The 27,431-nt window shown below is 41.1% G+C and overlaps 1 protein-coding gene across 1 annotated transcript in view; it reads left to right on the forward strand.

Annotated features, from left to right (window-relative positions):
• C12H8orf48 (chromosome 12 C8orf48 homolog) overlaps positions 1–27,014 on the forward strand; it is a 41,200-nt gene extending 14,186 nt beyond the window's left edge. The window contains 4 exon segments of the mRNA XM_072877114.1: positions 866–1,018; positions 2,162–2,246; positions 13,413–13,487; positions 23,873–27,014. Coding sequence (XP_072733215.1) covers positions 866–1,018; positions 2,162–2,246; positions 13,413–13,471 — 297 coding nt within the window. The 3' untranslated portion in view covers positions 13,472–13,487; positions 23,873–27,014.
• Positions 27,015–27,431: the final 417 nt, after the last annotated feature.

Here is a 27,431-nt window from a genome sequence, read left to right on the forward strand (position 1 = left end):
TAAGGCCTTATGTATACAGTCAGCATAGGGCCACTGCTGTTCCTATAGCCTCATTACAGACAGGCAGTTATAATGGTGGAATTATTGCTGATTAACAATTGCTATTACTGAGTTGTGATGATCAAGTATTTGAAAGGTGGAGTAAAACATGTTAATTTAACCTAATCAAGCCTTCAGGAGTTAGTGTATTTGCTGTTGTGGAAGACTGGTTAGCATGCACAGATTGGCTTCCTGGAACATCGGGTGCTCATTAAGCAAGAGTAACTAACGGCTGGTGGTGCTCTAAACATATTTAACACCAGCAAAATATGTATAGATTTACACTTGCAAAATTGTAATTTGTACTGAGCATCCACCCAGGGTCAAATGAGTTATACTAATTAAAACAAATTTTTTGCTGGTATAACTGTATCCTCACAGTTGGTTTTGGCTGGTCACCGATGTGTTGCTTGGCGATCACATGACTTCATTTTTTTTGACCTTTATAGTTTCTGTCGAAGAAGTCAGTGATGTTCATGCAACCTCAAGCATCAGGGAAACTTTGCCTATTACAAGAAGAAATAGTATATTACAGATCAGTGCTGTGGTTCTGAGATACAAGTAGGTAATTTTGATGAAACTAAGTTATCAGTGCTGGAAGGGGTAATACCTGGGGAAAAGCAAATATATTTAGTGTGAAAACATTCGGGCAGGCTCATCAAGACGATACTGTGACAAAGATTATGAAATAACTTACAACTGCCTACAAAAGCAAATTTTTGTCTTTAGACAGTATCTATAGCTGTATTTTTATTGATTGTTTTTAATGAAGTGGCCATCTGGCTAGGACAGACATTGCTCATTGCATCAAAGTCTCATCTTTCAGGTGACAGAAGCTCAAATCCACGAATCTTCAGTGTGCCCTGACTGTCAGAAGAAGAAAGCAGAGCTAGCCAAGATTACCTTTCTCAGACGAAAGAAGATTCTAGTGGAAAGTGCTTTAATCCAAGAGAAACTGGAAGAACAGGTTTACTCCAGGGTAAGCAACTGTTGTTAAAAAAAAAAGTTGTGGTACATTTTATACATACTGTAACTAAAGAATTCGCAAGCCAGATTTCCCTCTGATTTATGGCAATGAGATCAGATTGACCTGAATGCGGTGTAAGTCAAAATAGAATTTGGCTCCATATCATTAAGGAAATACTTGGGACTAACATACCAATCAAGTCATCTGAGCTTGCCTGATTTATATAAGCCGAAGGTCTTTCCCAGGATGTCCTGGAATTGTTTTGGGTACATCTTGATTATTCCTCCACAGTTTGTTTTCTGATGGGCTGTCCAAGACAAAATGGTAAATAACAAAATGATGTGCTAGTAGGTAACTATGCCCATACTAGTCTTCCTTACTAATCCTTTGGCGTAGGAGTCTCAGAATAGGACACTGCAACGTGTCATGGAGGCTACGGCCTCTCAGATACACTGAGGTTTATTCTTGGAAGAACTCTCTTCTGTCTGTGTGTGCTGTCAGGAAGATTCGAGCGTTATTGTTAAGAAACACCTCTGGAATAGATGGTAGGCAATGTAAGCTGAAACTTACAGAATTCCTTGGGTCTTCTGTGGCTATTCCTCAGGATGATCTTCTTCCTGAAGGAAGAACTCTTCTCTCGCTTTTTGAAAGGGAGTCAGATTGAAAGCAGGTTGTTTCTGAGCAATGAATAAGTAGTGTTTTCTGAAGCCCCGAGACCTATCTTTCTGTGTTTATGAGCAGAGTGGGAATTTGTGCACTGTACCATGCATTCTTTTTTTTACCTAATAAGGCCAGCCTCCTGATTTTTGACTCCCATTCGCTCTGTACCTAAGATTTCAGAACTTCAGTCTCAAGTGAGGCTTCACTTTTTTCTCTTGTTTTTTCTCCCAGCTTCCTTGAAAAGGCCAGCTGCTTTTTCCTTCCCATCCTTAGGGAAGAAATCTGCTTTATGGGGCAGATCACTGGCCACACTGTTCAACAAAGTTTTTAAACAGAATGCTTTAAAAATCCAGCAAAATTGTGCTGATGAGTGCTGCCTACCTAGTTGCTTTTGAGGGAGTGGATGTAGCTGCCAATGGTAGGCCTGTGATACAGGACATGAGGAATGGCAGGAATACAAAACCAAGTAATTTCCATGTTTCCTTTTTATTTCAGGATGTGCTTACACTTATCGGAGAAGCACTCAGAAGCTTTCCCAAACCTTCAGAGGATCCCAGGAAATTATGGCAAAGGCTGAAAGGTCAGCAAATGTAAGGCCTGAAAGTAGTAAACAACTCAAGGACATAAAGAACTGGGAGAGTCTTCTGCGGGCAGTCATGTCCTGAATGCCAACAGTTGTGGATATAACCTGTTTTGTCAGTGATGAATTGGGTGGTGGTTTAATATTCTTGCAGGTGGAACCAGATGTGCCCAGCATGCTGGCGTCTGGGTTATGATTCAGCTCTTTATTCTTCCTAAATGCAAATGTTGCAATATATCGTAATCCAACTATATATGTTTTTCAAATTGTGGAAGCCAAAACTTTCTATTATTAATCTGACAAGTAACAAGTATTGTTTTTTGTGGGATTGCTTGTGGGATTTCAGAGCAGCTCACAGCTGCTTCCATCCATAAGAAAAATAAATTATTCCGTTTTTCAGGGCAGGGAGGTGTAATTGCTGGATTTCAGCTCAGTCTTTGCCCACTGTCTCATGTTAAATTGAAAGTGAGAGCCCCAGGTGGAGGAGAAAAGGAAGGTTGCAAAGTAACTATAGAAAGGAGTGAAATGAAATGGGGTATTTATAGAACTGAAATAATGAGACTATAACATAAATTAATCAGCAAGACTGAGGATGCCAACAGGACCAGAAATGATAATAAATTAATCATAGAACTACATAGGATAGGTGTCTAGGAAGAGAAAAAAACAAAATAGATTAAAAATGGAATAAGATGCCAAATAATATTTTTGAGCATTTTTTGGATATACTTTGGAATTTGTTTTAATTTTCTGTGATTTTTCAAGATGGCAAAGTCACTGTCTTTCAAAGAATATATTGGGGGTGAAAGCTTGGTATTCAGTACACGTCCAAATAAAATGGCTTTATGCTGGGGATCTCGGTGGGCTAGACAATGAAATCATCTTCATTGTAGCCTCAAAAGATGTATGCTGATTTGTGGGCACAAATGCAGCCCACCTTTCTGATTATTGCTGACAGCAAGAGGTCATTGCATTGCTCTTGCAGCGACCTTGTGGCCGTTGGACTTGTGTGAGTCATGAAGTTACTGACTCTCATCAGTCTCCAGTTTCCTGACTTCTGTGCATTTAGATCTCTGAAGGCTGTGGAAAGCTTGAAGGAATATCCTTATCTATGAACTCTTACTGAATTTTTGTTACAAAGCAAGTAGGATTAAATCTTACTGTTGCATTTTATTTTCCCATTTTGGGACAAGAATATGTATTGTTGAAGTTGGTTTTGTATTTTATACCCATGTAGTTATTTTCTTTTGTATGCCATGTATTGTTTATAAGAGTGCTTGACAGCTCTTTAGCCTCTTGTTTTCACTTCCCACAAATCAATGGAAAACCTGAAAAGAAATGCTAGGGTATAGAGGTAGATAGGCCCACCTGCGTTAGCGAATATCTGCCTTTTGGTGCTTAAAAACCTACCTTGAATGATTTCACTGAGAGTTGATCCTGAGTAGGTCAAGCCCCAAGTGAAAACGTAATGCAGCCCTAAGTTGTTCAAAGCTTGTTGTCATCACTGCTTCATCGGCAGTTTATTGTGTTTTCTTGTAAACAGCAGGTTTAATAGTCCATCGAAAATATTCGCCTAAGCTTGACTTTTACTTTTCAATTGTCACTGCAGATTACATAGCTACCTATAGAAGGAGTAAACTGCTGCTTGTTTCTTCCCATTACTCTGTAATGCTTAGAAATGTTTAAATCCCTTAAATCTCCTACTGTCCAATCTTATAAACCTTTTCTTTTTAGATACTCCATCTCTGTTCCTTATTTGCTTTGGACTACACTCCCTGTTTCTCTCGAGTCTTTCGAAGTCTCTAGCAATCTGCTTAACGCTAGGTGAAGGACGCCCATTATTCCATGTGAAGTCTCATAAGGGCTGTCAGATATAGAAGTGGTGATCAGGAATTGGATCCTTTGAAAATGTAATTTTGTTGTTGTTGCCAACGAGCACAGCTTTCAGCCTGTACAAAAACCACAGAAAGTGAGTTCCAGGACTCTAAATATGGCTTGATTATTTTTATAAGTAAAAGAAGGCATTTTGATATTTTTGCTTTCAGTACATAGATGCTTTCTAGAAATACCGAAATATTTCTTCGCAACTCTTGTCAAGCCTTTATGTAAATACATTGAACTATGAGCTATTTGGGTTAGGCATCTGACAATATTTGCCTGTAAAATAGTATTCATACTCGCACAGTACAGTGGCTGTACAGTTCTTGTTTGTTTGCATAAATGTTACAAAGACAATTCAGATAGCTCTTCTGAAAAATCAAAGCATATTTTGCTTACGTCTGTTGCATGTGTTTTCCTGCTGCTCGCTACAGTTCTTTCATTTTTTATCAAGAATGACTTTGAGATCTGAGCATTTGTCTTTTGCTTTCTTGTAGCAGCTATTAGGGATGTACAATGCAATGAATGATCTGAGTCTCTAAACCATTTATTTTATAATCCTGCAGTGTTTGAGACTAGAGAGCCAAAAATTCTGACATGGAGGACGTAGGAAAAAAAAAGGTAGATCATGTCTCTTTCCCCCTCACAGGAGCTCCACCTCCCCTTCCTCAGCAGTAGATTTTTCTTTTGATCCAAAGAAACACTCTAAAACTACGATCAAGAAATATTTATTCATCTGCTCCCTTGTTTGTGCTTGCTGGGGCATAAAAGGAGTGAGGTGGATCAAGGGTGATTCATATGGTAAGCAGCTGTAGTACTGAAACAAAGCAATCTGCCTATTAAGAGTACTTCGGAGCTTTTGCTTTCTAGCTTTCATGCTACACACAGTTGCATTATTTAATCTTCTGGATGATTTGTGATGTAGTACAGTTTATTGCTCTGAACTTCATGCAAATGCAGAAGGGGTTTTCGTATATACATTGTTTTATATGATGTGTATGCTGATAACCGGTTCCGTGATGCTATACTTTATAACTGACCCTTTGGATAAAATTATATTCCTCAAATTATCATTAAAATAAGTTTCCTGTGGACTGCAGCAATGTAATTTCCACTTTCATTTGCCCTAGCTTTCTCTATAAAAAAAAAAATTAACCTGGCTTCCAGGCTTAGTCATTCCTTAGTCTTGTTTCTAACCATCTGTCGGGCCATGAGACTTTGTGTTTGTTTCTCCTCTAGGATAAACTTCCATCTCATTCACAATAGGTTACTAGCACATGTTTGAATGAAGTTTTAGTGCAATTAACTTGCCTGGATATGAACTGGGAACAAAGATAAACACGTTTGAATACTGATTTCCAGCTACTTGTGAAATACGTAATCACAGAATGGTGGAGGTTGGAAGGTAGCTCTGGAGGTCATCTTGTCCAACCCCCTGCTTGAGCAAGGTCACGTAGAGCCAGGTGGGACCTGGTCCCACTGGTCCAGCAGTCCGTACATTAATCTTAAATCTTTTCTCTGAAGCTACACTAAAAACTGAAATGCTTCAGGCTCTCTTGGGGCCACTGCCTTTTCATAAATCCATTTCCCAGTCATGGTTTTGTTGTGTGGCAAGAGTCAGTTGTTTTTTTTTTTACCATAGCCAGTTTGATCAGCTTCCAAGAAGCGGAGCTGAACCCCTTTGTTCATACTGGAAGCTTGACAGAAAATTTTAAACTGGTGGCACTGAGGACAAGGTTTTGCTCCTGGAAGGGATCATGTTCCCCTGTGAAATTGTTAGCTGACACACCACCCAGATTCTTCTTCAGTAAAAACCTGAATCATAGCTTTCAGTGCAGTTATTCCAAATCATACACACATACTCCAGCAAGAGCTGGAGTGCTTCCAGCTATGTATTTTTAAAGCATTTTGAAATATACTTGCATTCTTCAAATTGTAATTTTATTACCATTCCGTATGATTTTCAGAGAATGACTTTTTATTGTCTCCACTCAATAAGAGCTAACCTCGACACAAGTGCAAATTGTTACTGCCTGCAACAGAGTTGTATTCTAAATGCCACTGTGTTTAAAAAATGTTTTTTAATTTTGTGAATACATATATTAATCTTATGAATACTACATTTGCATTGTTTTTATGCAACTAGCTAACTGTTCCTTTTTCCTCCACAACTGATTCTGAAGATCTTTGCCTACACTGACAGCAGCATGATCTGTATGGGGGGAGGCTGGGAAATGAGGGGGAGCGCATACCTTCTGTCAGGAAGGTACTAGGTCCTCTGTCTTTCAAATTACCTGCAGAATTGATCAGGGTACCTTAAAAAAAAAACATTTTCCAGCTTCTGGGCATGGATATTCACTGCTTATTTATTCATTTATTTATTTTGTAATAAAATAGTACTGTTTGTTCTCACATAGACTAGCGTGTATGATCCATAAATACGTTTGTAAAATATATCTGTAGCATGTAACAGAATCCTTTAGAATATTCTGTGAAAATTCATGTTTTTAGTTGATAGCACTTTAAGAACATTTACATCCTTCATCTTGACATTTTTAAATAGAACATTTTTTGCCTACAGAAGTAAGTTTACAGCATCATCACAGTATTATAGCTTGTTTAAAAAATACATACAGCATTAATGGTAATTGCAAGCAAGCTATATACTTGAGCAGGGTTTTTGTTTGTAATTTTACATGTTTTCTACTTTTTAAAACAATTACGTATATTAATATTACATCCATCACTTTGTTAGAAAATATTACTTGTATATGCTACTCACAATAGATCTGTCATTTTTCTGTGACATAATATTACAGGCTATGAAAATAGAAACACACCATTGTATGGTTGGTTTAAAAATAATTACAAGCCTAGTTAAAAAAGTGCGTTAGGCTTGCTCTTTCCTTGGTAAGTTAGGTTCCACTAGCATTGGATGTCCTTAATCCACTTACGGTTGGAATGCCACTAGCACCTCTCAGCACTGAACCTTATGTGAAAGAAATGCTGACTTACCACCCGCTAACAACAAAATTTAGGGCTTGGTCCTGCGTGCTTTCTGCATGGAACTGTGGCTGAAGACATGGAGACTTCTTCAGCTCCAGGCTTTCAGGACCAGGCTGCTACTGCTGAATATCTGTGAATCTGATTTACTTAAGACTCCAGTTGGATTTCAAAATCTTCAGCCAGATGACTACATCAGTGCAAGACAACACAACTCCACTGGGTTTTATCAGCTGTGTTGGTTTGCATTAACCAAAATCTGACCTTTTGCCTTCCACGGGCCAGTGGATTTTTGAAAGAGTGCGAGCAACAGATTTAGATTTACTGTTTTAGTAATACAATAGAGATTAAAAAGACATGATTGCGTTTGGTTTTACTTTGCACAAATGAGACTAAATATATAAATATATATATATGTATAATAAAGCTGTAGGAAATCTCCAAACTGCTAACAACTCTTATAAATGAGATAAAACAAGGATATATTTGCTTGGAAATGTCATAGTTGCCGTTCTTTTATTATTTTCATTTTCAGGTAATGCAAGAGTGTTTCATGGTGGATCCTTTTTTTTATGAAACAAGTCCAGGCGTGCTTTGAAAAATGCTCTTTTCGTGGTCTTTCTGATACTCTTCTTGTGCTTTCTGCAGTTTTTTACCTCTCAGTTTCCACTTGTGAAAACAGTAGGTTACTAGGGATGTCATTATCAAAGAGAAAATAATAATCAGCACTATTATCAGTGCAATAGTGGATGAGAGGGACCCCTCTAGCTGCTTAGTTTCAGTGTCTCTGGTTGTGTTTAGTTTAGCAAAGTTTTCATAGTCTGTTGAGGCCAAAAGTGCGGGTACAGGAACTTCTTTGAACTTGGGCCTCATTGGGATTCAGGAGTTGTTCTCACTCGGTCAAAATTTCTGAAGAAGCAAGGACTATGATTCCCTTGTCACCTCTGTCATTCGTAAGACAGTTTTCTCCTCGGGTTCTCCAGGCATAGATGAGGCTCAGCAGCTTTGTTTGTTTATGAAGCCAGGGAGCATAGGAATAACAGTGTGTGTCACAAAGTTTACAGCACAGGTCATCTATATCCAAAGTTGTCTAAGTCAGAAACGTGTGTGCACTGTTGTCTTCTTTATCAAGGGGCGGGGGAAGGCTGCTCAGCTGACTGCCAGTTTGTGATTCTGTGTTTTCTTGAACAGATAATTGAAGAAAATCGAATCAATTTTCCAGTAACATTGTGGTGGCAGGGCTTATCCTCAGGCTTAAAAGAAAAACAAGCACTGCAACAAGTGTAGTTTATACCTTATGAATTTGTTCAGTGAGAGGTTTTTTTTCCTTCCCCCAAATATTCCCAATAGAGAGTGAAATCAAAGGCATATTTTTTTACTGAGGGGCAGGCTTGGTTTTGCTAACATCATAGGCATTAACAAAATCAGCTACAAAACAGGAGCTCTCATATTAACGAAGGGTTTTTATTTTCCCCTCTTCTTTGATATTTGCTCTCAGACTTGGCTTGTCTGGAGAGGATTTTGATTTGGGGTTTTTGTCCTCGTTATACTGGAGTTTGGGAGGTGTCCTCACTGATTGCAAATCTGGAATCTGGAAAAATGACCTGGGTGAAAAATGACACAGGATTATTTAAGAGGTGAGCTCCCCTAAAGGCAGTGAGCTGTAATCGAGAATTTAAAAACCTTACTCTTTCATAAGTCTGATAGAATTTCAAATACATTTAAGTCATTTGGCTTTCATACATGCTGTGTGTGACAAATCCTAAAAAACTTACTCATCTGAGCAGTTCTGAAGTTAAGAGCTGGTCTGGAGAAGGTGAAGAGCTGGTCTGCCCTCCCCCTTCCCTCCCCTGTTCCAAATCCCATTTTAGAGTTAAATCTGATGAGGAACAAGGCTGGTCTGCTCTTACTGATTTCTGCTTGCACTCGGGACAGTAGGATTTGCCCCCAGGATATTTTACTTTGAGGAGCTGTAAGCACTTTCAGAGCTATTTGTTTCAAATAACAGATTGCTCTAAACCCCCTCCACCCTACTCCCAAATGCTTTGAGGCCAAAATTAGGTTTCAGAGATCTTGCAGCATAACTGTTTGTTCGGAGATGCTCTGTTTGGTAGGATGCAGTCGTAATTCATCCTCTTTATAGAAATGTGTGGTTCATCCCACTCAGGCTAACAGGGAACTGAGGGTCTCTCTTACTAATTAACAGCACGTTCTTGTTTGTAATAAAGACTGTTTACTATAGATTAGCATTCTGTTGATGTTAAAAGATGTAAATGAGCAGTTCTTGCCAGTTTGGAACAATATGTTCACATAGTCCAAAATAAATGTTGATTTTTAAAGAAAGTTTAAAAGCCAGATTTTACTGTATTTTAGAACAAAAATATACGTGTTTGTAAAGCTGATTGAAGTTCATTTCACATAAGGGAACAAGTGCAACATACCACATCTTTGATGAACGTCTACATGTTGCGCTACTGGCAGGTCGTATATCAGGAGGTTATGACAATAGAATATTTTACTGCTACTTGGCTATGTATTCAACATCTTTCTCAAGTAGCCTAAAGAAAGAAACTGCAATAAAAGAACTTAAGAAACTGAGAAATGCCCTTCTGATTTATGGAGTAGCTAAGTGTTCACCACCCACGTGAAAGTCAGGAAGGTGGAATGTCTCGGTACTAATGAAAATCAGATCTTGTCATACTTGCCTGAACCTGTATCTCATCTGTATCCACAGCTATCAGATTCCTATGGGGAATATAAAATATAAAAGATATAAAATCATTAGGCATCTGGTACTGTACGGTACTGTTCCAAGAAGGTGAGTGGATGTTATTTGTAACTCCATTTCACCGTCAGTTCAGCTATGTGTATTTTCAAAAACAAAACAGGAGTGCTTTTAGAAATCTTAAGTCTGCAAAGTACTGCTTGTGCTTCAGCTGCATTTTGGGAGAAGGAGACTGCTTTTACGGACAAATCTCTGCCCTTCAAAACAATGTCTGAGGATTCTGTTGTGGCTCTGCTGCGGACTCTTGAGTGACTATGACCAAACCACTTGGTGTCTGTGGGTAATATGGCAATGCTACCACCGCTTTCTAGTCTGCCTTGCTTTTAAGCTTCTTGAGGGCAAAGAATGCTTCTTCCTTTTGCTTGGATGAAGTGGTGAACCAGGTTGGCAAGCAAAGGGTGCAGGGTGATGTGGAAGAGAGAAACCTCAAAAACTGCAAAACATGGCTGAAGGGGGCCCACCTCAAGTCTCTGCACAGAAATAAGCAAGTGCCAAGAAGAAAGCTTTATGGGAGGAGCTCTTGCTTTTTCCTCGGAATCAACATGACTGGGTGTTGATCTGAAGTGCCCGTACAGTAATGCATGGAGTATGGAGAAGAAACAAGAGGAGGAATTAGAGGTCTTCACGAAGTTGCAAGGTGATGAGCTCACTGGGATCGCAGACATGGCTCACACAACAGAGTGCTGCCATGGAAGCTCAAGAGAGCAGACCTTGGCCTTTTCAGGGACCTGCTTGGAAGACTTTCATGTAGGACACTCTTGGAGAGAAGAGGGGTCCAGGAGATCTGGTTGATTTCCAAGGATCACCTCCTCCAAACTCAGGAATGGTCCATCCCAACGTGCAGGAAATCAAGTGATGGTGGCAGGATATCTGCAGGGATGAACAAGGAGCTCCTGACAAAACTCAAACATAAAAATGAAGCATGCAGGAGGTAGAAGCAGGCGTATCTGCAGCAACAGAAAGGCTGGGGCAAATGTGGGCCTGAATGGGGCAGGGGATGTGATGACCAAGGATGTGGAAGAGGCCAAGGCGCTCAATACCTTCTTCGCTTCAGTCTTTACTGGTCAGATTTGCCCTCAGCATTTCCAGCCCCCTAAGACCAGTAGAAAAGTGTTGCACAGTGAGGATTTGTTTACCCTTGATATGAGAGTATCAAGTTAGGGAATGCTTAAAGAAACTACTGAACGTTCACAAACCCATGGGAGCTGTTGGGATACACCCATGAAGTGCTGAGGAAGCTGGACGGTGTCATTGCAAGACCATTCTCAATAAGTTTTTAAAGGTCATGGTGAGCTGTGGGAGGTTTCAGAGGACCGGAAGCAAGTAAATTTCATTCCTATCTTCAGGAAGGGCAAGGAGGAGGATCTGGGGAAGTACAGGCTGGTCAGCCTCACTTCAGTCCCTTGAGAAGGTAACATAGCAAATCTTTTTGGAAACCATTTCCAAACATATTAAGGACAAGAAGGTAATTGGGTGTAGTCAGCATGGATATATGAGAGGGAAAGTAACCTTGACCAAACTGGTAGCCTTCTACGACAAAATGATTAGCCCAGTGGATGAAGGAGAGCAGTGGATGTTGTTTATCTTGACTTTGGAGAGGCTTTTTCCACTGCCTCCCAGACCATTTCATAGACAAACTGATGAAATATGGACTGGATAAATGGACAGTGAGGTGGATTTAAGACTGGCTGAGCTGCTGGTCTCAAAGGGTTGAGATCAGCAGCACAAAGTCCACTTGGAGGCAAGTCAGTAGTGGAGTACCCTAGGGGTTGATATTGGGATCAGTGCTGTTCAATATCATCATTGATGACTTAGATGATGAGATGGAGTGTACACTCAGCAGGTTTGCAAATGATACAAAATGAGGAGGACTGGCTGATAAACCAGATAGTTGCCCTGCCATTCAGAGGGGCCTCAACAAGCTGAAGAAGTGGACAGAGAGGAACCTCATGAAGTTCAACAAGGGGAAATGCAAAGACCTGCTCCTGGAGAGGAGCAGCCTCACACACAAGTACATGCTGGCGGCCAACTGGCTGGAAAGCGGCTTTGCAGAAAAGGACCTGGGGGTCCTGTTGGACACCACGCTGAACATGAGTCCAATGGCATCCTCGCCTGCATTAGAGTGTTGCCAGTAAGCTGAGGGAAGTGATGATTTGCATCTACTCAGCAGTGGTGAGACCACAGTAGTAGTAGAGGTAAATGTCTTAGCATCAACTCATATCACAATGTCCTACTGAGATTTCAGGTTTTGAGAGAGAGTTGGACCTCTAGTACTCTGCTTAAATTGCAAGAAGACTGTTCATGTTATCTGTAATCGCTGGATTAAGTACACACTCGTACACGCACACAAAGCACACATTTCAGGTTGACCAGGTTCCATCTACTGAAGTTTCAATGTCAACACATTCTCATGAGAAAACTTCATTAAAAAAACCCAAAACATTCTTCATCGTCCATGCTCTAATTTAATTCAAACAGTAGAGAATAATTTATTCTTACATTGTTTTGTTGGTTTTGTGTGAGTCATAAGTCTTCAGTGTATTTTGTCCAAGCATTACAAACGTGCAAACTAGTATCTCAGGACTGTGCACATTTAATTCCCATTAACATTTAATAAAATATGTTGGAAAGGTTCAGGTATTTACAAAAATAATTTGAGTGATTTTTTTTTTGTCTGGGAGTACTGATTTGTTGGAAGAAGCTTTTGATGAAAGCATATTAGAATATCTGTAAGCTGAATAGATTTCTAAACCTTTTAATGAAATAGTAATGTTTTACTTTGATACTTACATAAGCACAGGCTATTGATGTAGCACATGTCCTTGCCTAGATACGGACTTTGCTACCGTGGCTCATGTTTTCATATCTTTCTGTTCTGGCAAGCTAATGTTTAAAGTAAAGTACAAATCAGTATAAGACGGGGAGGACAAAATCTGCTCCTTGTTTTGTAATGTCCTTAGGACAGGCATTGTCTTTCCTTTTGTTCTTCAAGCTTGACCTCTGTGCCTCTAGGTAGCGTACTCCAACAAAGTAGAGACAAATACGTTTTTGAGGTTTTGTGTAGTTTTTGAGGGTGGAAAGTAAGAGCAGGATGGGTGCAATTTATATGAGAGGAACAAAGGAAATTACAGTAACAAAAATCAGTGTCTCAAATATTAATTCAGGTTATTGGCATCTGTCAAATACTGAATTACTGAAGAGGGATAAGAGTGTTGATCAACAACTTTTTGATTTCACTGAGACTCCTCCCTTTTTATAAGGGCAAAACTTGCCTCTGTTTGCTGGTGACTTGGTAACAATGACATTATCAGTTTTATATTAAAAAGAGTAATGATGATTTGCATTGAATCCTTAAAACAAAAGAAATAAAAAAGTCAAAATGCTGGGTGGGAGACCAGACTTGTATGAAGTTTTAATTGGCTATGGTTTGGTTTGTGTTTTGGTTTGGGTTTTTTTTTTTTATTGTTAGGATAACTCTGTTTTCTGATTCTGTGTTTCAGTTAAAGGAAGGACCGAGTTTGGTGAATGTCTGAAATCTTCAGCTTCATTGGAAGGATGAAGGCCAGATATTATACGTGAGCTACTGCATTTTTGTTGTTTTAATAGGAAGCTGATTGTGCATACCTGACCCTTAGGCTAACTCAAACTTCTTTTGACTTCTTGATGATATTGATTGAGTAAGAATGATTTATAAGGACATATAAACGAGCAGCAAGTGAGAAAAATGTATAATACAGTTCTGAAATGAACACAAAAACATCTTTCCAAAGTAAAGATGACTGACCTGAAACTATAAACCTGCTCCTCGTGAATTAATATAAAAAATCTCTTTGATTTCAGTAGTAGGAGAATCTTTGGTTTCTGTCTTTGCGTGTGTGTCTCTCTCATGCAGTCATCCATACACACACTGTGCATTTTCAAATGTTGAATTACTTTTAGTGTTTATATCATCTTAAATATATATTGGCTTTTTAATATAGTTTCAGGCTTGCTTGCTTGCTTTCTGCCTTCAGCTTGCTTGTAAATTTCCCTGCTGCCTTTCAACTTGTCTCTTCCATTTTTATTGCAGTACGGAAGAATGTGCCTGCTTTCTCTAAATTTGCATCTTTTTGATGTAAAAACATTTGTATGAAATGTATCCGTCATGTTGTAAACCTGATATGTGAATGATTCTTCTCCTCCTCCTCCAGAGCTAGTGTAGCAAGACATCTACTAATACACTTGTGCACAAAATCGCAAATGAAAGCCAGAGTGAGAGCAAATGAAAGCGGGGACAAGGAGGAGGGAGGGAAAGGAGGAAGGAATGGGAGAAGGAGAGAAGGCAGGAAAAGCTTCAAAAAGCATGTAGTGAGATGTTTTAGCCTTGCTACTTATTTTTCACTGCATCTTCTGTCACCTCATGTGTAAGAACAAAGGGCCAGATTTTAGGAGTATTTTAAATATGTACGTAAGACCACCCTTGCCATTTTCAAAATCCATGTACATACTAGTACACATCTGTCTTTAGCTTTGGATGCTTAAAATACTTTTGGAAATCTTAAGGTTTCAAGTCTACAAAGTGCTGATCAGCTTTCAGCTGAGAACCAGTTAGGCTTCATACTTTCCAGTAGGTTCTGTGTACTTTGGAGGTGTAGGCTTAAATAATAAACATCTGGTTATTACAGAAGGATGCTTTAGGTATGTTTGTGTCACCGGGTTTGTAGGTGTAAAACACCATAGATTTATCTGAGAAGTCCTAAAATTAAACAACCTCTTTATGCCTTTGTCTTCTGTATTGTTAATCTCAAAACAAAATAGAAAAAATGATCTATATTAGATTTTTATATCCTTAGAAACTTAATTTGCATAAACCCCTTACGATTACATCCAATGATATAACTGGCACCTCAGATAAAGATTTAAGCAAGTCAATCTTTTAATTAAGTGTATAAAATTCTAGCCCTAGTCTCTCAGAATGCTTTACACTATTTTTATCCTAGTGAGCAAGAAAACTCTGCTTTTAGCAGTTGTTTGGCCTGTTCTGTCTTCATTATACCTGAGGTTTTCTCCTCCCTTATGCAGGAAAAGACAGCAAGTTTTGGAAGCCCTTGTAATAACTCATTCCAACATTGGTCAGCTCCGTAAGCCAACAGAAAGTTGTCTTGTTCCTATAAAAGGAACGGTATCAGTGGGATCCTGATTCTCCTTAAAGCTGCAATGGGCTTGGATAACTTTGAGGGGCAGTCTGTGTATGACAAAAGCAAGTAATTTCAGAGCAGAACCTGATGCCATCTTACCTCTGCATTGAGAGATGCTGAGCAAAACAGCTTCCTTTGATTCAGATGGAAGTTGCAGGCTGTGTGACTGCTCAGGACATCTGCTTTTGTTCCAGAAGAACTCGTGTGGGCAGGTGTCTGTGCTTAGCGTGGACCATAAATGTAATGTACTGTTTTCCTGGGCATTTAGGTTATAGAGAACCCATATGGAGCTGATTCTGGTTTTTAAGGTTTTAATTTTAATTAAGTAATCCCTGAAGCGTAGAGCAATTGAAGCAACAGACCTGTTGTGCTGTAGATTTAGACTCTCTCTGATATTCATCCCACTGATTTTATCGGTGACTTCTCATGATAGTATTACACGTTAATTTAGTATAACTGTGATTTGATAAACACCAGCAGCTTTTTAGGTGTGATTACAGCCTTCTTGTAACTGCACGTTTTGGCAAATACTATCTTTTGTCTGTGCAAAGTCCAAATCCTTATGGAAGTTGCTGGTGGCTGTTAGTAGGAACAAACTACATGTAAGTCCTATTATAGACTGAACGCTTGACGAATTCCCTCCTTAAACCAGTGTTATGAAAATGTACCTGTGATACATATTTTAGCCTTCTTGTCTATATAGTGATGTGAAGAAAGTTTATCATGCTGATCAATGAAATCCTTGTATGACATTTTTAGGGTAGCTTTGAAACTGTGTGTTAAATGCTCCCCATAGGTGTGCTGACTGAGGCTTAGGTGTGCTGCAATAAAACATGTTAGGAAGAGACACTGAGTCTTATTCCTTTCACGTGCTCATATTTGGGGAAGGGCTTGAATTTTTTTCCCCTTTTCTTTCAAACTTGGAAAACAGTGCTGTATCAAAGTGGTGCTCTCTAAGCAGTTGAACAGATCTGTTCCTTCATGATGTTCACTTCAAAATAGGCTTCACTGCATTTTAAAAACTCTGTTGGAATTGTTTTTCTGAAAACAGCACACAGTATTCCTCTTTTCGGAGGGCGGATTTTCCTGATAAGCCATTCTTTGTTTTTCCTACTAAAGGAACAATCTTATATCATCAGCTAAAAAATGTACCCTGTAAAATGTGGATTCTTTTTTCCCTTTGAAATTGTCTTTCATGGTTAACTTTTTGCTAATTCAGTTTATGTTAATTTCTTTTGCACAACATTCTATGCTGTTCTTCCCACACACCTCTCAAAATCAGGGGCAACTACATCCTGCGATTACAGAGGCAGCCTGTGAATTTTTCCATTAGTCTGTATTTTAAATGTTACTCTGTGAAAACACAAATCCCAGAGTGCAAACAATTCCCTAGCCTACACTGATGCTTAAACTTGCTCAGCGATTTTCTCCATTTGCCTGTTTCTAGGATCAGCTTGTCCTGATGCTGTGTTACATGTTTTTTGGAGTCAGAACAAGTACTTACCAGTCCAGGTACAAGTGGATGGTTAATTGTTCTCTTGAGTTACAGGATAAACTAAAACTGAAAGCTGTTTAGAGCTGAATTCAAATGAACAGAACCAAAACCTAAGAACCTTCATAAAATAAGATCTTAAGACAATCAGTGGCCTTTTCATTAAATTCTCGTTTTCTTTGCAGGTGAGGGAGGGTTCTGATTCTGGGCTAACTGGTTGTGAAAGGGAGATGAACAAATGAGATCTGCTTTTGTATCCCCCTCCCTTTTTTAATCTCTTCTCTCCTTTTTTCCTCCTTCCCTACTGCTAGCAAGGAAAGTAATTACAGATGGGACGCTTTGCAGCCTTTCTCTTGGATCTAAAATCTGCCAAGATTGAAACTCCCGCAGGGATAACATTTTTTTTTAAATGTGCCAAAGAGCAAAAGATTGTTTGAACATTCAAGTATTCATCCAACTCATTTAAAAAGAAAACTCTTCTCCTTCCAGCCAGTGTGCCTGTTCTTGGTGAATAGTTACAGTCTAGGACTACAATATATTCAATACTCAGGGAAATTCACCTTTAAAATTGTGCAAGAAAAATAATAAGTTAAAGGGTGGGAGGGAGCAGGGGGCTGAGAGGGGGAGTGATGAATGTCATTTTAGATGCAGCTACTTTGTGTCTGTACATTTCTGGAATAAGATCACATTTCTTTTCCCACAGCATGGACTGGGGACAGTCTCTGTCTAATTTGAGAGCTCTAGGTAAGCAGCAAGCACCCCTCCTTCCTCCTCACTGCCCTCCTCTCCCACTCTTAAAGCCCAGGTAGCTTGTCTCCGAGGTGGGTAGAACTGGTGTGCAGTAAGCTGGTCCCAGCACCGAGGCTAAAGGAGAAGGCAAATGAGGAGAAGGGAATAAAGACTTTCTGTAAGCATTCAGTGCTTACTTGTGAGCACTGACTTCCCTTTTAGCTCCAAATCACATTCCAAACGGGAAAAGTTATGTGAAATGCATTTGAGGTCAGTTAACGTGTTAGAGATCAGTGGGTTACATGGCAGGTGCCTGTGCACTGCTTTAGCTGTGGGTGGAAGGGGACGAGGGGCATGTCGCCTTCCCCCCTTTGTGGGTTGAGGGGTTCAGCCTTCATGCATAGGTAGCAAGACATACTGACCAGGTGTATGTATGGAGGAGGAGGAAAGGGTGTGCTACTCTGTGGGTGAACAAAGGGGACAAGTAACATGGGTAACTGAGGGGGAGGCTTATATGCATGTGGAGAAGCGGGTGCATGATGAAAGGGAAAGGGTGAGGGGTCCCTGGGGTGCCGGTGGGGATGGAGAGCAAGATGTACACTGCGTGAGAAGAGGAGGGTGTGTTTATAGGGGTGTTCGGCGCACCTTTGTGCTATGAGGGAGGATGTAACACATGTTTTTGTGAAGGGTGGGTGCGTGGTGGGTGTATGCGTGGAAAGCTGCTGGTACCCAGGGGAGGACGGTCACACCTCTGACTAGAGCTGGATAAGCCCCACTGGGGGCCACGAGTCGCCCTGGGCCAGGCTGGGGGGCGGCGGGGTGAGCAGTGCAGCCCTGGATGCTGCTCTGCTCCGGGCTGTGCCGTGCCAGTCCCGCACGCTGGTACCGCGCTGCCCGGTGCGGTGCTGTGCCGTGCCAGCCTGCGTGCTGGTACCGTGCTGTGCGGTGCTGCGCTGTGCCAGCCTCGCACGCCGGGTATCGCGGTGCCGTGCCATGCCAACCCTGCACGCCGGGTGCCAGCTATGCCGTGCCAGCCCCGCACGCCAGGTGCTGCGACGCCCGGTGCTGTGCCAGCCCCGCGCACCGGGTACCACACCGTGCCGTGCCCCCGGCTGGGAGGCTGCGGAGGGCTGGAGCAGGATGCAGCGGGAGCAGCCCTCTGAGCTGTGCCCGGCGAGGCACCCGCCTGCCCAGCCGGACAAACAGCACATCTGCAGCCGGCAGTTTCCGATGGTTGGGCTTTTTGCTGCTGCGCTCTGCGCCCCGCACCAGGAAAATGAGCTTTGTCAGGAAATCAGCTCATTAGGTAGATTCCCTCTGAAAGGGGCACATGTGCCCTTCGCATAACGGGGAAGGAAAGGAGGCTTTTGACTGTGTCCATTTAAAAAATTGCAACCGCTGCCCCCTCCCTCCTCCACTTTCTAATGAGCCTCCGGTTCCGCACAAAGGATTCATCATAGCCATGCAGTACTCACCTTCTCCGGGCACATATCCCTCGGCTCGCTGGGCTACTTTCAAAAGGGGAGAGTGATCAGGGGGCGGCAAGGCTGGGAGCCCGTGCTGAAGCCTGACCATGGAGGTAGCCTGAGACCTTGCTAACTGGCCAGTCTCGTCCCCCCTTGGTCTTTAAAACCGAGAGGCAGATAGTGCTGAACAGGCACGTTATTTGTGCTGCGGATGCGGGGAGGGTGGAATAGCTCCACACACCCGCTACCTCAGCAGCACTCACTGATCCCAGCCAAATTTTTCAACTTTATTTAGGGGGAAGAATAGATCACATGGGGAGCTTCACCAAACTGGGAGGAGCATGTTAGTGCAGAATCAGGTCACTAACATAAAAACCCAGGAGTTAGTCACAGACACAAAGATTAATAGTGTTAGCATAATCCAGGCATAAAAAGCAGGCTGAGACAAAGACAAGAGATCCTTATGGGAATTAAATGCTTCTGTTTTCTTCCCTTATCTGTGTCATTAAGCAGGGTAATTTCTTGCTCCTTTTATCAGGTGAGTTTTCCTAATTGAGTAAGAAATAGAGTAGAATGCAAAAGAAATGTGTTCAGCTTCCAAGTGCTTTTGAGCACATTCTTCTTGGCTGTCAGTCTAGCGTTTCTACAGGCTTTTTTTTTTTTTTTTTACATTTCTGAAATGCTGTCTGCCTGTCCTGCCATGTTGTATCAATTCAGTCCCAGAGAAATAGATGCTACAGACCCATTCCAAAACATACACATGCCCGCATAAAATAGTCTAGGTTGAATAATTGCCTCTGACTCCAGTCTTTAGTTTGCATCTCTTGCTCAGACAAAGGCAATAAGGCTGCTGGCTGAGCCCTTATTGTCCCACTGGCTGAGAAACCATTGTGGAATTAAGTTTGTACAGCACCTTTTTCTGATCTGTCTTTCATTCATTAATAGATGGCAAAGCTCCCAACAGGATCATAGGTAATACAAAAGCTGTCCCCGAGTGCCGAAGAGCTGATTGCTGCCAGGACCGCAGCATGATTCTTATGACTTTTAATATCTTTGTTTATTTAATCAACTGCACATTCCAAAAAATCTGTGATGGATTTAGGTTATTTAGAGGCCAAAACTCAAATGCGGATGCCTAAATATGGGTACCTAAATACATACATATCTTGTGAAGAAGTGGGCCTGACTTTTATAGGTGCTAAGCAACTGTTCTTCTGCGTTTCCATCTGCTTTTAAGTCACATCCCACCCTCTGCCACCTTCCTCATGTCCACGCTTTTAAAAAGAAATTAGCTTTGAAAAGTAGGCTATCTTATTCCTTTGCTTACAGAAGCATCCTGCCCAAAAGAAGCTCCATCCTAAAACACGATACCAGATGAAGGGGAAATCGGTAACCGGGGGGATTGCCACAACAAAGCCAAGAGGCCTGATGTGTCCAGTTAGTATGAAACTACAGGAGAGCTTGTCTGCTGCGCACCCAAAAATGACTCAGGCAGTCATCGAACAAGTTGCACCTGCCTACAGAGCGACTATCCTTCCTGCAGTTTGCAGAAAAATTAACCAGCTTTGGCAGTTAAAGGCTGAAACAGTCAAAATGTTGATTCTTGGCAACTTCTTAATGAAGTGCCTCTGGATTAGAGATGATCTCAATCAGGATAGCACATCAAGAAAAGCAACCTTCACATTAGTGTAGATGGAAATATCTAACTCTGAATCCTTTGGTGTGCAATGCAGTTCTCTGCTGTGTTATCTGTGGAGTATAACTTTACGCTCCTTGCTTTCATTTCCCCAGCCTGGGGCGCAAAGGGGTAACCTGTGCCTGTTCCAGGCTCCCCGCTTCCTGCGGGTCTCTTAAAGGAATCCGGGGAGTGCAGCTGCTTACCCTGGAGGGGAGGAGAATTGCAATTGCAATTGGTTCTTTTATAGGGCAAATCAATGGAGTGGAGAAAAAGCACTTTACATCTTTACTACAATACAGGCACGCTGAAAACACAGCTAGAACCTGTCCCTGTGCTTTAAACTTGAAACTGGTGTATGTCTGAGCTAGTCTTGAAGAGAACCTGGGTTTTATTACCTGGAGACTGACCTTTATGTGTAACTTCCATTTCAAGTGTGCAGAGGCCTGATTTTCGACAGAGATGCCATCCGTTCCTCTGTATGTATAGTTTGAGATATTTTCTTTGGTTTTATTTTTTAATAATTTCTCTGTATTGCCAGCTAGCAATGGAAGATAACAAGCCTAACAAAGGCTTTTATAGGTCTGGTTAGCCCTTATTTATATTTTCATCCCCAAGTTCTTTTTTTCTTACTGACTGAAGTTTTCTGTCTTATGCATTTCATAAAACTTCCTTTTATATTTCTTTTTATACACAACTTCTTGCTGAAGTATCTTATGTCAGCTGAAAAAGCTATATATAATGTGCGTGTATACATACATATTTATATATATGCATACATATACATATGCAAAGACCTGGGAATACAAATTTCAACCAGTTCGTATTAGTGCAAGGGTAGTTTTTCCTTCATTTTTATTTATCTTTAATGCTCCCCAACATTTTGCCTGTGAACTCCTAAGTAAGCCAATAAGGAATGTCTGAAAATGTTCTAATATATTTTTATGCTACATTGAATCTTCTTTTCCAAATACTTGTTCTTAATCCAGTATGACTAATACACTAAAATTTCTCATGCTCTCAAATTTGCCACTTCCTGAATCTTCTCTATTTCAAGGCTCGTAACTGGTCAGAACTATATCCGTCAGTTTGAAGAAGATGGCTGTGTCAGAGGACTGTCGACCAACTACACCAACAGTATTTATGTGGTATAGCCCTATCTCCTCCAGGAAAGCTTACACTTCCCAGAAAATCAGTGGTTCAGTAAATACTTGATATCACGGTTAAGCCCACAGATCCAAATCAGCAGTGGCATACAAATGCCCAACTCCCATGGACTGCAATAGGACTTAGACCGAAGTATCTTTGTGCTTATGATCTCTTTACAGTGAATGCTATTCGAAGTTCATGGGAGCCATTAGAAAGACCACAGTATGTTCTGACAGTAATTGAAGGGCTAGAAGAAAAATGAACATTTGTAACTCCTTGAGAAGTTCTTCAAGCTTTGAAAAATGGACCAAAGCTTCTCTCCCCGTCTGCAATGAAATGTTCCTTATTCATCATTGCAAAAATCTCTGATGTCCCAGTCAGATTGTTGACATTGCCATTGCTGCTTCTATTTTAAATGTTATAATTAGTAATTTTTCACGCTTCCAGATTGTCCTTTCTCTTAGAAGCTTAAACTACAAACAGTGACAAATTAAAGCACATGAGATACCACTGTAATATCGGTACACGATACAAGGAGATTACTCCCAAGGTAATGTTTTCACCTCTCCTACCTTCAATGCCTTTATTGTTGTCACGGTGCTGTTCTGATTATGTAGAGATTGAAACAAGTCCATTACGTGTAATGGGTCACCATTTCACCTTGGCGTGAAAGGAATATAGCTTTCCTTATTTAGAACTGAGCAGGCGTGCATTAAAAAAAGAATTATTAAAAGCAAAGTTTCTCATCAAAGCCAGGCCATCAAATTCCTCTTCATTTGATAAAAGTATAAATATTGACTGCAGGGGAAGAGCAAAATTTATAGCCAAACATAATCAAATGAAATCACATTATGCAAAAAGTTCCAGTGCTTGTGTGTTGTTCTGCTCTTCAATCCTAACCAGAAGGTTTGATTTTTTTTTTTTAGGAGAGAGAAAATTTACTTAATCAAAAAATCAGTTAACAGGCTATTCCTGGATGAGTACATAATGTAAAAATGGCTTACCCTAGTACTGCTGCTACATCTATCAGTATCACTAATTTTAATTGAATGCAGCCTGATCATAAAACATGGAATGAGTTTTGAGATTTCAGAGGCATTGTTGGTGGGAATTATCAGACCGTTCCACTAGCATTGTACCGGGGTATCTGTGAAATGGCTCCTGAAGAAGACTGACAGTCCCTGAATTCTTTCTTCCAGAAAAAAGGCAGGCAAAAGGGGGTATGGTAGGAGTATATAAAATAAATAAAACTAAGTCAGAAATTCCTGCCATTTTTTGAGAGTCGGGAGAAATTCAGTGAAATTGAAAGGCATTACAGATAATACTAGTGGAAGGAAATGCTTCTGTACATAGCACATTATTCTCCTGTAGAATTCATTGCTGCAAGTGTGCACTGAGGTTGAAAGTCTTGCAGGATTTCAGTAAAGGTGTCGATGTTCATGTGGGAATGAGAGCATCCATAATTATAGGCAGTACGTTTTTATTGTGGCCTCCGGTTGCAAGACACACGCTACTTAGCACATGTAAAGAGGAAATGCCCTTTTGGTCAGATTTCTTATATTAATTTTTCTCTGTAAGTGTAAGAGCATTTTTAAAAGCCTCTGGGACTGACCAGTGTCAGAATACTGGGCTACATAGACAACATGTTTGATCTTGTACAGCGACTTTTGTTTTCTTACCATGAAACAGTTCTGGTTTCATGTCTGCTAGGTGAGGAATAAATTCTGGTTCAGCAACAGCAATTTAAATCTAGACTTTTCCACTGAGGTCAACTCCTTCTGTGTATACCTACATAAATTTCTAGTCCTAGCACTAGTGGCTAGAGAACCAATGTGTTTCTTTTACCAGATCAAAAATCTCCTCAAAACAGCTTGAATCAAATAATGAACATTCTGGAAACGTGAAATATAGTAAGAGCATTCTAATGCATGTAGGATAGGTACATCTTGTTTTACACTGCTGTATTGCAAAGGTCAGAACTGTTAAAGAAGCTGACATATTCTTTGAAGTGACCCTGAGTAATCCCAGAATAGATCTCTGCCAGCACCAACCTTGTCATTTCTTGGATTTTCTTTTGTTGCCTCTCTTGCCTCATGTAGAGCACTAGTGAAATTTAAACACCAATCATGTCTCTGGACAATCTCCTGTTCATGAAACAGATGCGTACTCTTCTAAGTGTAATGGAAATACAGCAGCTTTCGGAGCATAAGAAGGCCCTGTTCAACAGTTGGCAGACCCAAGGTTAACAGTCTCTCTCATTTTCTTTCAGTAGGGAAACTGCAGCAGCTACCCCGGTTCCTGCGGAGATTCCCTGGAAGCCCAGCCAGCAGGCGTTGTGGCTGGGCTCTTCTGCAGAGAGCTGCTTTCTGGGATGGGACTACCGGAAAAGGGAGTAAACCAGTCGCTACAAACTCCACTTATCCATCTTTTTATCTTGCCTCTACCATCACGTCAGTATATTAGGACATAGAACAGCGTTAACATTTTGGCTTGTTTTAGACAGAAGAAGCTTGTTAAATCATGGCCAGTCTCCAGTGTAAGGTGTGGTGTGCTGATGGGCACACAGTGCTTTAGTGGTCGTGCTGATTGCACTAGCCTGAGAGGAGTCCAGATTTAAGAAGGTGCAAAGAGGGCTGAAAACACCTTAGTTCTCTTAGGTTTCTGGGGAGCAGCTGTGTGTTTGTTTTCTAGTCACTTGCATAATTTCTTTTGAAGCCTGAACTAGCTGTTCCTGCTAGATGCTTCTGCCCACAGTAATCTGTGCGCCACCTTCCCAGCCCATTCTCTGTTCTTACACTTCAGGGACAGTGTGCAACCAGAAACCCTGTGTTTTCTGCTTTCCTGTGCATCCATCTCTGCTCTCTCTTCCCATGCCAAAAGATCTGTATACCTCCTCTTCTCCCTTAACTCTCATTCCCCTTAAGTCAGTGTCCCTTATTCTTCTGTGCCATACCATGGGCTTCTCTGTACCCTGCACCGTACCCTGCTGCTTTCCTGCTTTCTGCCAGAGGCGATATGTTCTGTACATTGATGCCTGGAGGCAGATGTATAAACAGAAGAGCATCATCCATTGGAGTGCAAGACCTCATATCACTTGACTAATTATCATCAGCTCTTCTGTTCCTGAGGTTTCCTCAAGCTTTTTGCCTAAGCTCTGTTTTTCAATTGCAATTGTTTGGCGACAATTTGCCAAACGTGTAACGCTGTGTCAGCTGTGTATGTCTCGGGGGTTTTTTAGTCTTTCCCTCTAAGGTATTAGTGCTTCTAGTCTTGATGTGTGGAACTAAAAGCTGATGGAGTGGTGAAATTTGTCACCATTAGTAGTTAAATTTACCCGAATTTGGCCAAGTTGTAAGTGCGGTACAACCTATGAGTTGCTCAGAAAAGTTAACGTTAGCCTGTGAGGATGAACATGCTAGTTTCCTACAAATCATGGCAGAGAGAATCTCCTTCAGAGGGTAGTCTAAGGGAGAACCCGAATTTAGGAACTGAGGAATCTTACCTCTGAGCAATGGGAAACTAGGTTTTCTAGAGCAATGGGGACAGCCTTGTGGACAGCCTAGCTTTAAGCCCAAGCACGTGCAGATTTCATCTCCACAGACAATGCGGTGGCCTGGATCAGAGGAGGTCTTTTAGGACTTGTAACTCTGGATTTTGGCAGGCTGAGTTGTACTTGGAGGTGAGGTGAGAGTAGCCCAGGACTGACTCAGCAAGGAGACTGGGAGTGGGAGGGAAGAAACACTGCGTTCTGTTAAGGACTTTGTGGAGGGTGATTAGGCTGGGGAGCCAGTACGTACAGGGAGAGTGGAAAAGATGTGCTGTACCAGAGGAGCACGTCATTTAGGGAATGTGCTTCTCCAAGATGGGGGAGGAACTGGTTGGGGAGGATCTGGGAGGGAAGCAGCTTGGTCCAGGACCTGATGCGGGAGTGACTTCAAAGACTAGAACAGGAATGTGGACACTGATAGTGTCTGGTGAGGAAAATGGGAGAGTAGGATGAAGAGTCAGATGTGAAGACAGGACTGGAGCAGAGGCAGTTTGGCAGCGATGGAAAGGAAGGGGACCTGAAGGAAATAGGCAACAGGCTCTGAACACATGCCCCTCCACAACCTGGCATGGAACCAGAGACGCCTTGCCATTCCTTTCCTCCCAACTAAAACCAGTGAAGCCCACTGACAGCGTCTCATCCCTTCTTGTGCTGGTCCACATAAAGCTTACCAGTTTAGTGAGAAACTGGAAGCCTGGCAGACTATGTTGTGAAAAAGTCTTTGACTCTCCTACACAGCTTCAGTAGTTGAAGAAGTTTGGAAATACATACCAAACAATGATTTGAAGTGCAGGAAAAAAGGAGATGGTCTCAACAGGGTAGCTGACATACAACAGTATGTCTGACTTTGGTTTTGATGGAACAAGAGTAATGAGTCCCCTCATCCTGGTGACTGTAGGTGCTTCTCCCTCTCTTCCCCCTGTCTTTGTGGTCTGGCTCTTGAGTCTTTCAGGTCCATGGATCTGGGTGCATTTGCACTGCTTATTCTGTTGATAAGCACTTCACTAGGTCTCATGGTTAACGCAGCTAAATGCAGCCTTGGAAAACTTGATTTAATTTCTGCCTTTACTACTGAGATTCTAATGCCAAGTTGCTGCAAATGAAACCTTTTTTGAAGTGTTCATTAACTGAATGTTCCTCATTTTCTGGATACTCAATTTGAGGCGGTATCTGATCTGCAACAGCACCACATACTTGGAGCTGCAGCTGGACCTGAGTTTTCAGCATTTAAAGCACCATATAATGCTAAGCACCCTGCAAAAAGCATGCTCTCATTTTCTAAATTGGATATCCCAAATTAATGAATACTTCTACAACACAGAAACTTTCTAATCATTTTTTCACCAGTCAGTCCAGATAAAATGGAAGTGTTGGGACAATAAGTTAATCGAAAATGTATTAGTAATGTGAACCTTAGAAAAGCCATGAATAAATTAATTGTATGTGCTCAGAGCAGAGTCTGAGTTTGGTGAAGTAAAGTGGGTTAAACTAAACAGATGAAATGATCTTGTTCTGTAATAAAGCATTCAATCAGGGAGTTGTTCAACTGTTTCTGAGTAACCCCCTGTGGAGGCAAGCTATCACAAATGGGCTGCACACTAAACAACACGAAGAAAACAAATATTGAATAGCTACTCATTAACTGAGAATCACCCACCCTCTACACTGAATGAGGCAAGGGTCCTGCAGAAAAAATAATACGTGATTGTGTAATTGAAGGCGGTAGCATACTGCATAACACAAGAGATTCAAATTAAGATTACATAGGCGATCTTAATTCTGGGATTTCTTAACTTTTGAATATTTGACTTAGCATTTTCAATAACGTTCTTTTAACTTAGAATATTGTGTGCAATATATAAAAATGTTGCTTTTAAATAAAACTGGTTTGTCTCCAAGTCATGTCATTTTCACACTGCCTGCTGTCACCGTTTCTGAGGGAGAAGCAGCTGGTGTGCTAAAAGAAGTTATGGACTTTGAAATCCTGCAAGGTTAGGAACTGAGTGGTTGGAGGCAGATATTTACACAAATGTCATCTTTTTTGGCCTGCTAGATTCCTCCCACTGTTTTCCCCACTGTATTTTATGGAGCAAAGTGTAAACATTTGCTTTGAGGTGTTTTGTGGCTCTAGTCTGCGAGTGATCCTAACAGTAACTTGATGGGGTTCCATGGTTGTGGTTTCTCAGTGGCTTCTCTATCTGGTATTCTCACTTCATAAATAGAAAGTTGGGGTTCTTCATAATTGCCAGCTGCAAGCTCAGCGTGGGATCGGGGAGTCCAACTG

The sequence above is a fragment of the Ciconia boyciana genome, chromosome 12 (assembly GCF_034638445.1).
Source record: "Ciconia boyciana chromosome 12, ASM3463844v1, whole genome shotgun sequence".
Taxonomy (NCBI): Eukaryota; Metazoa; Chordata; class Aves; order Ciconiiformes; family Ciconiidae; genus Ciconia; species Ciconia boyciana.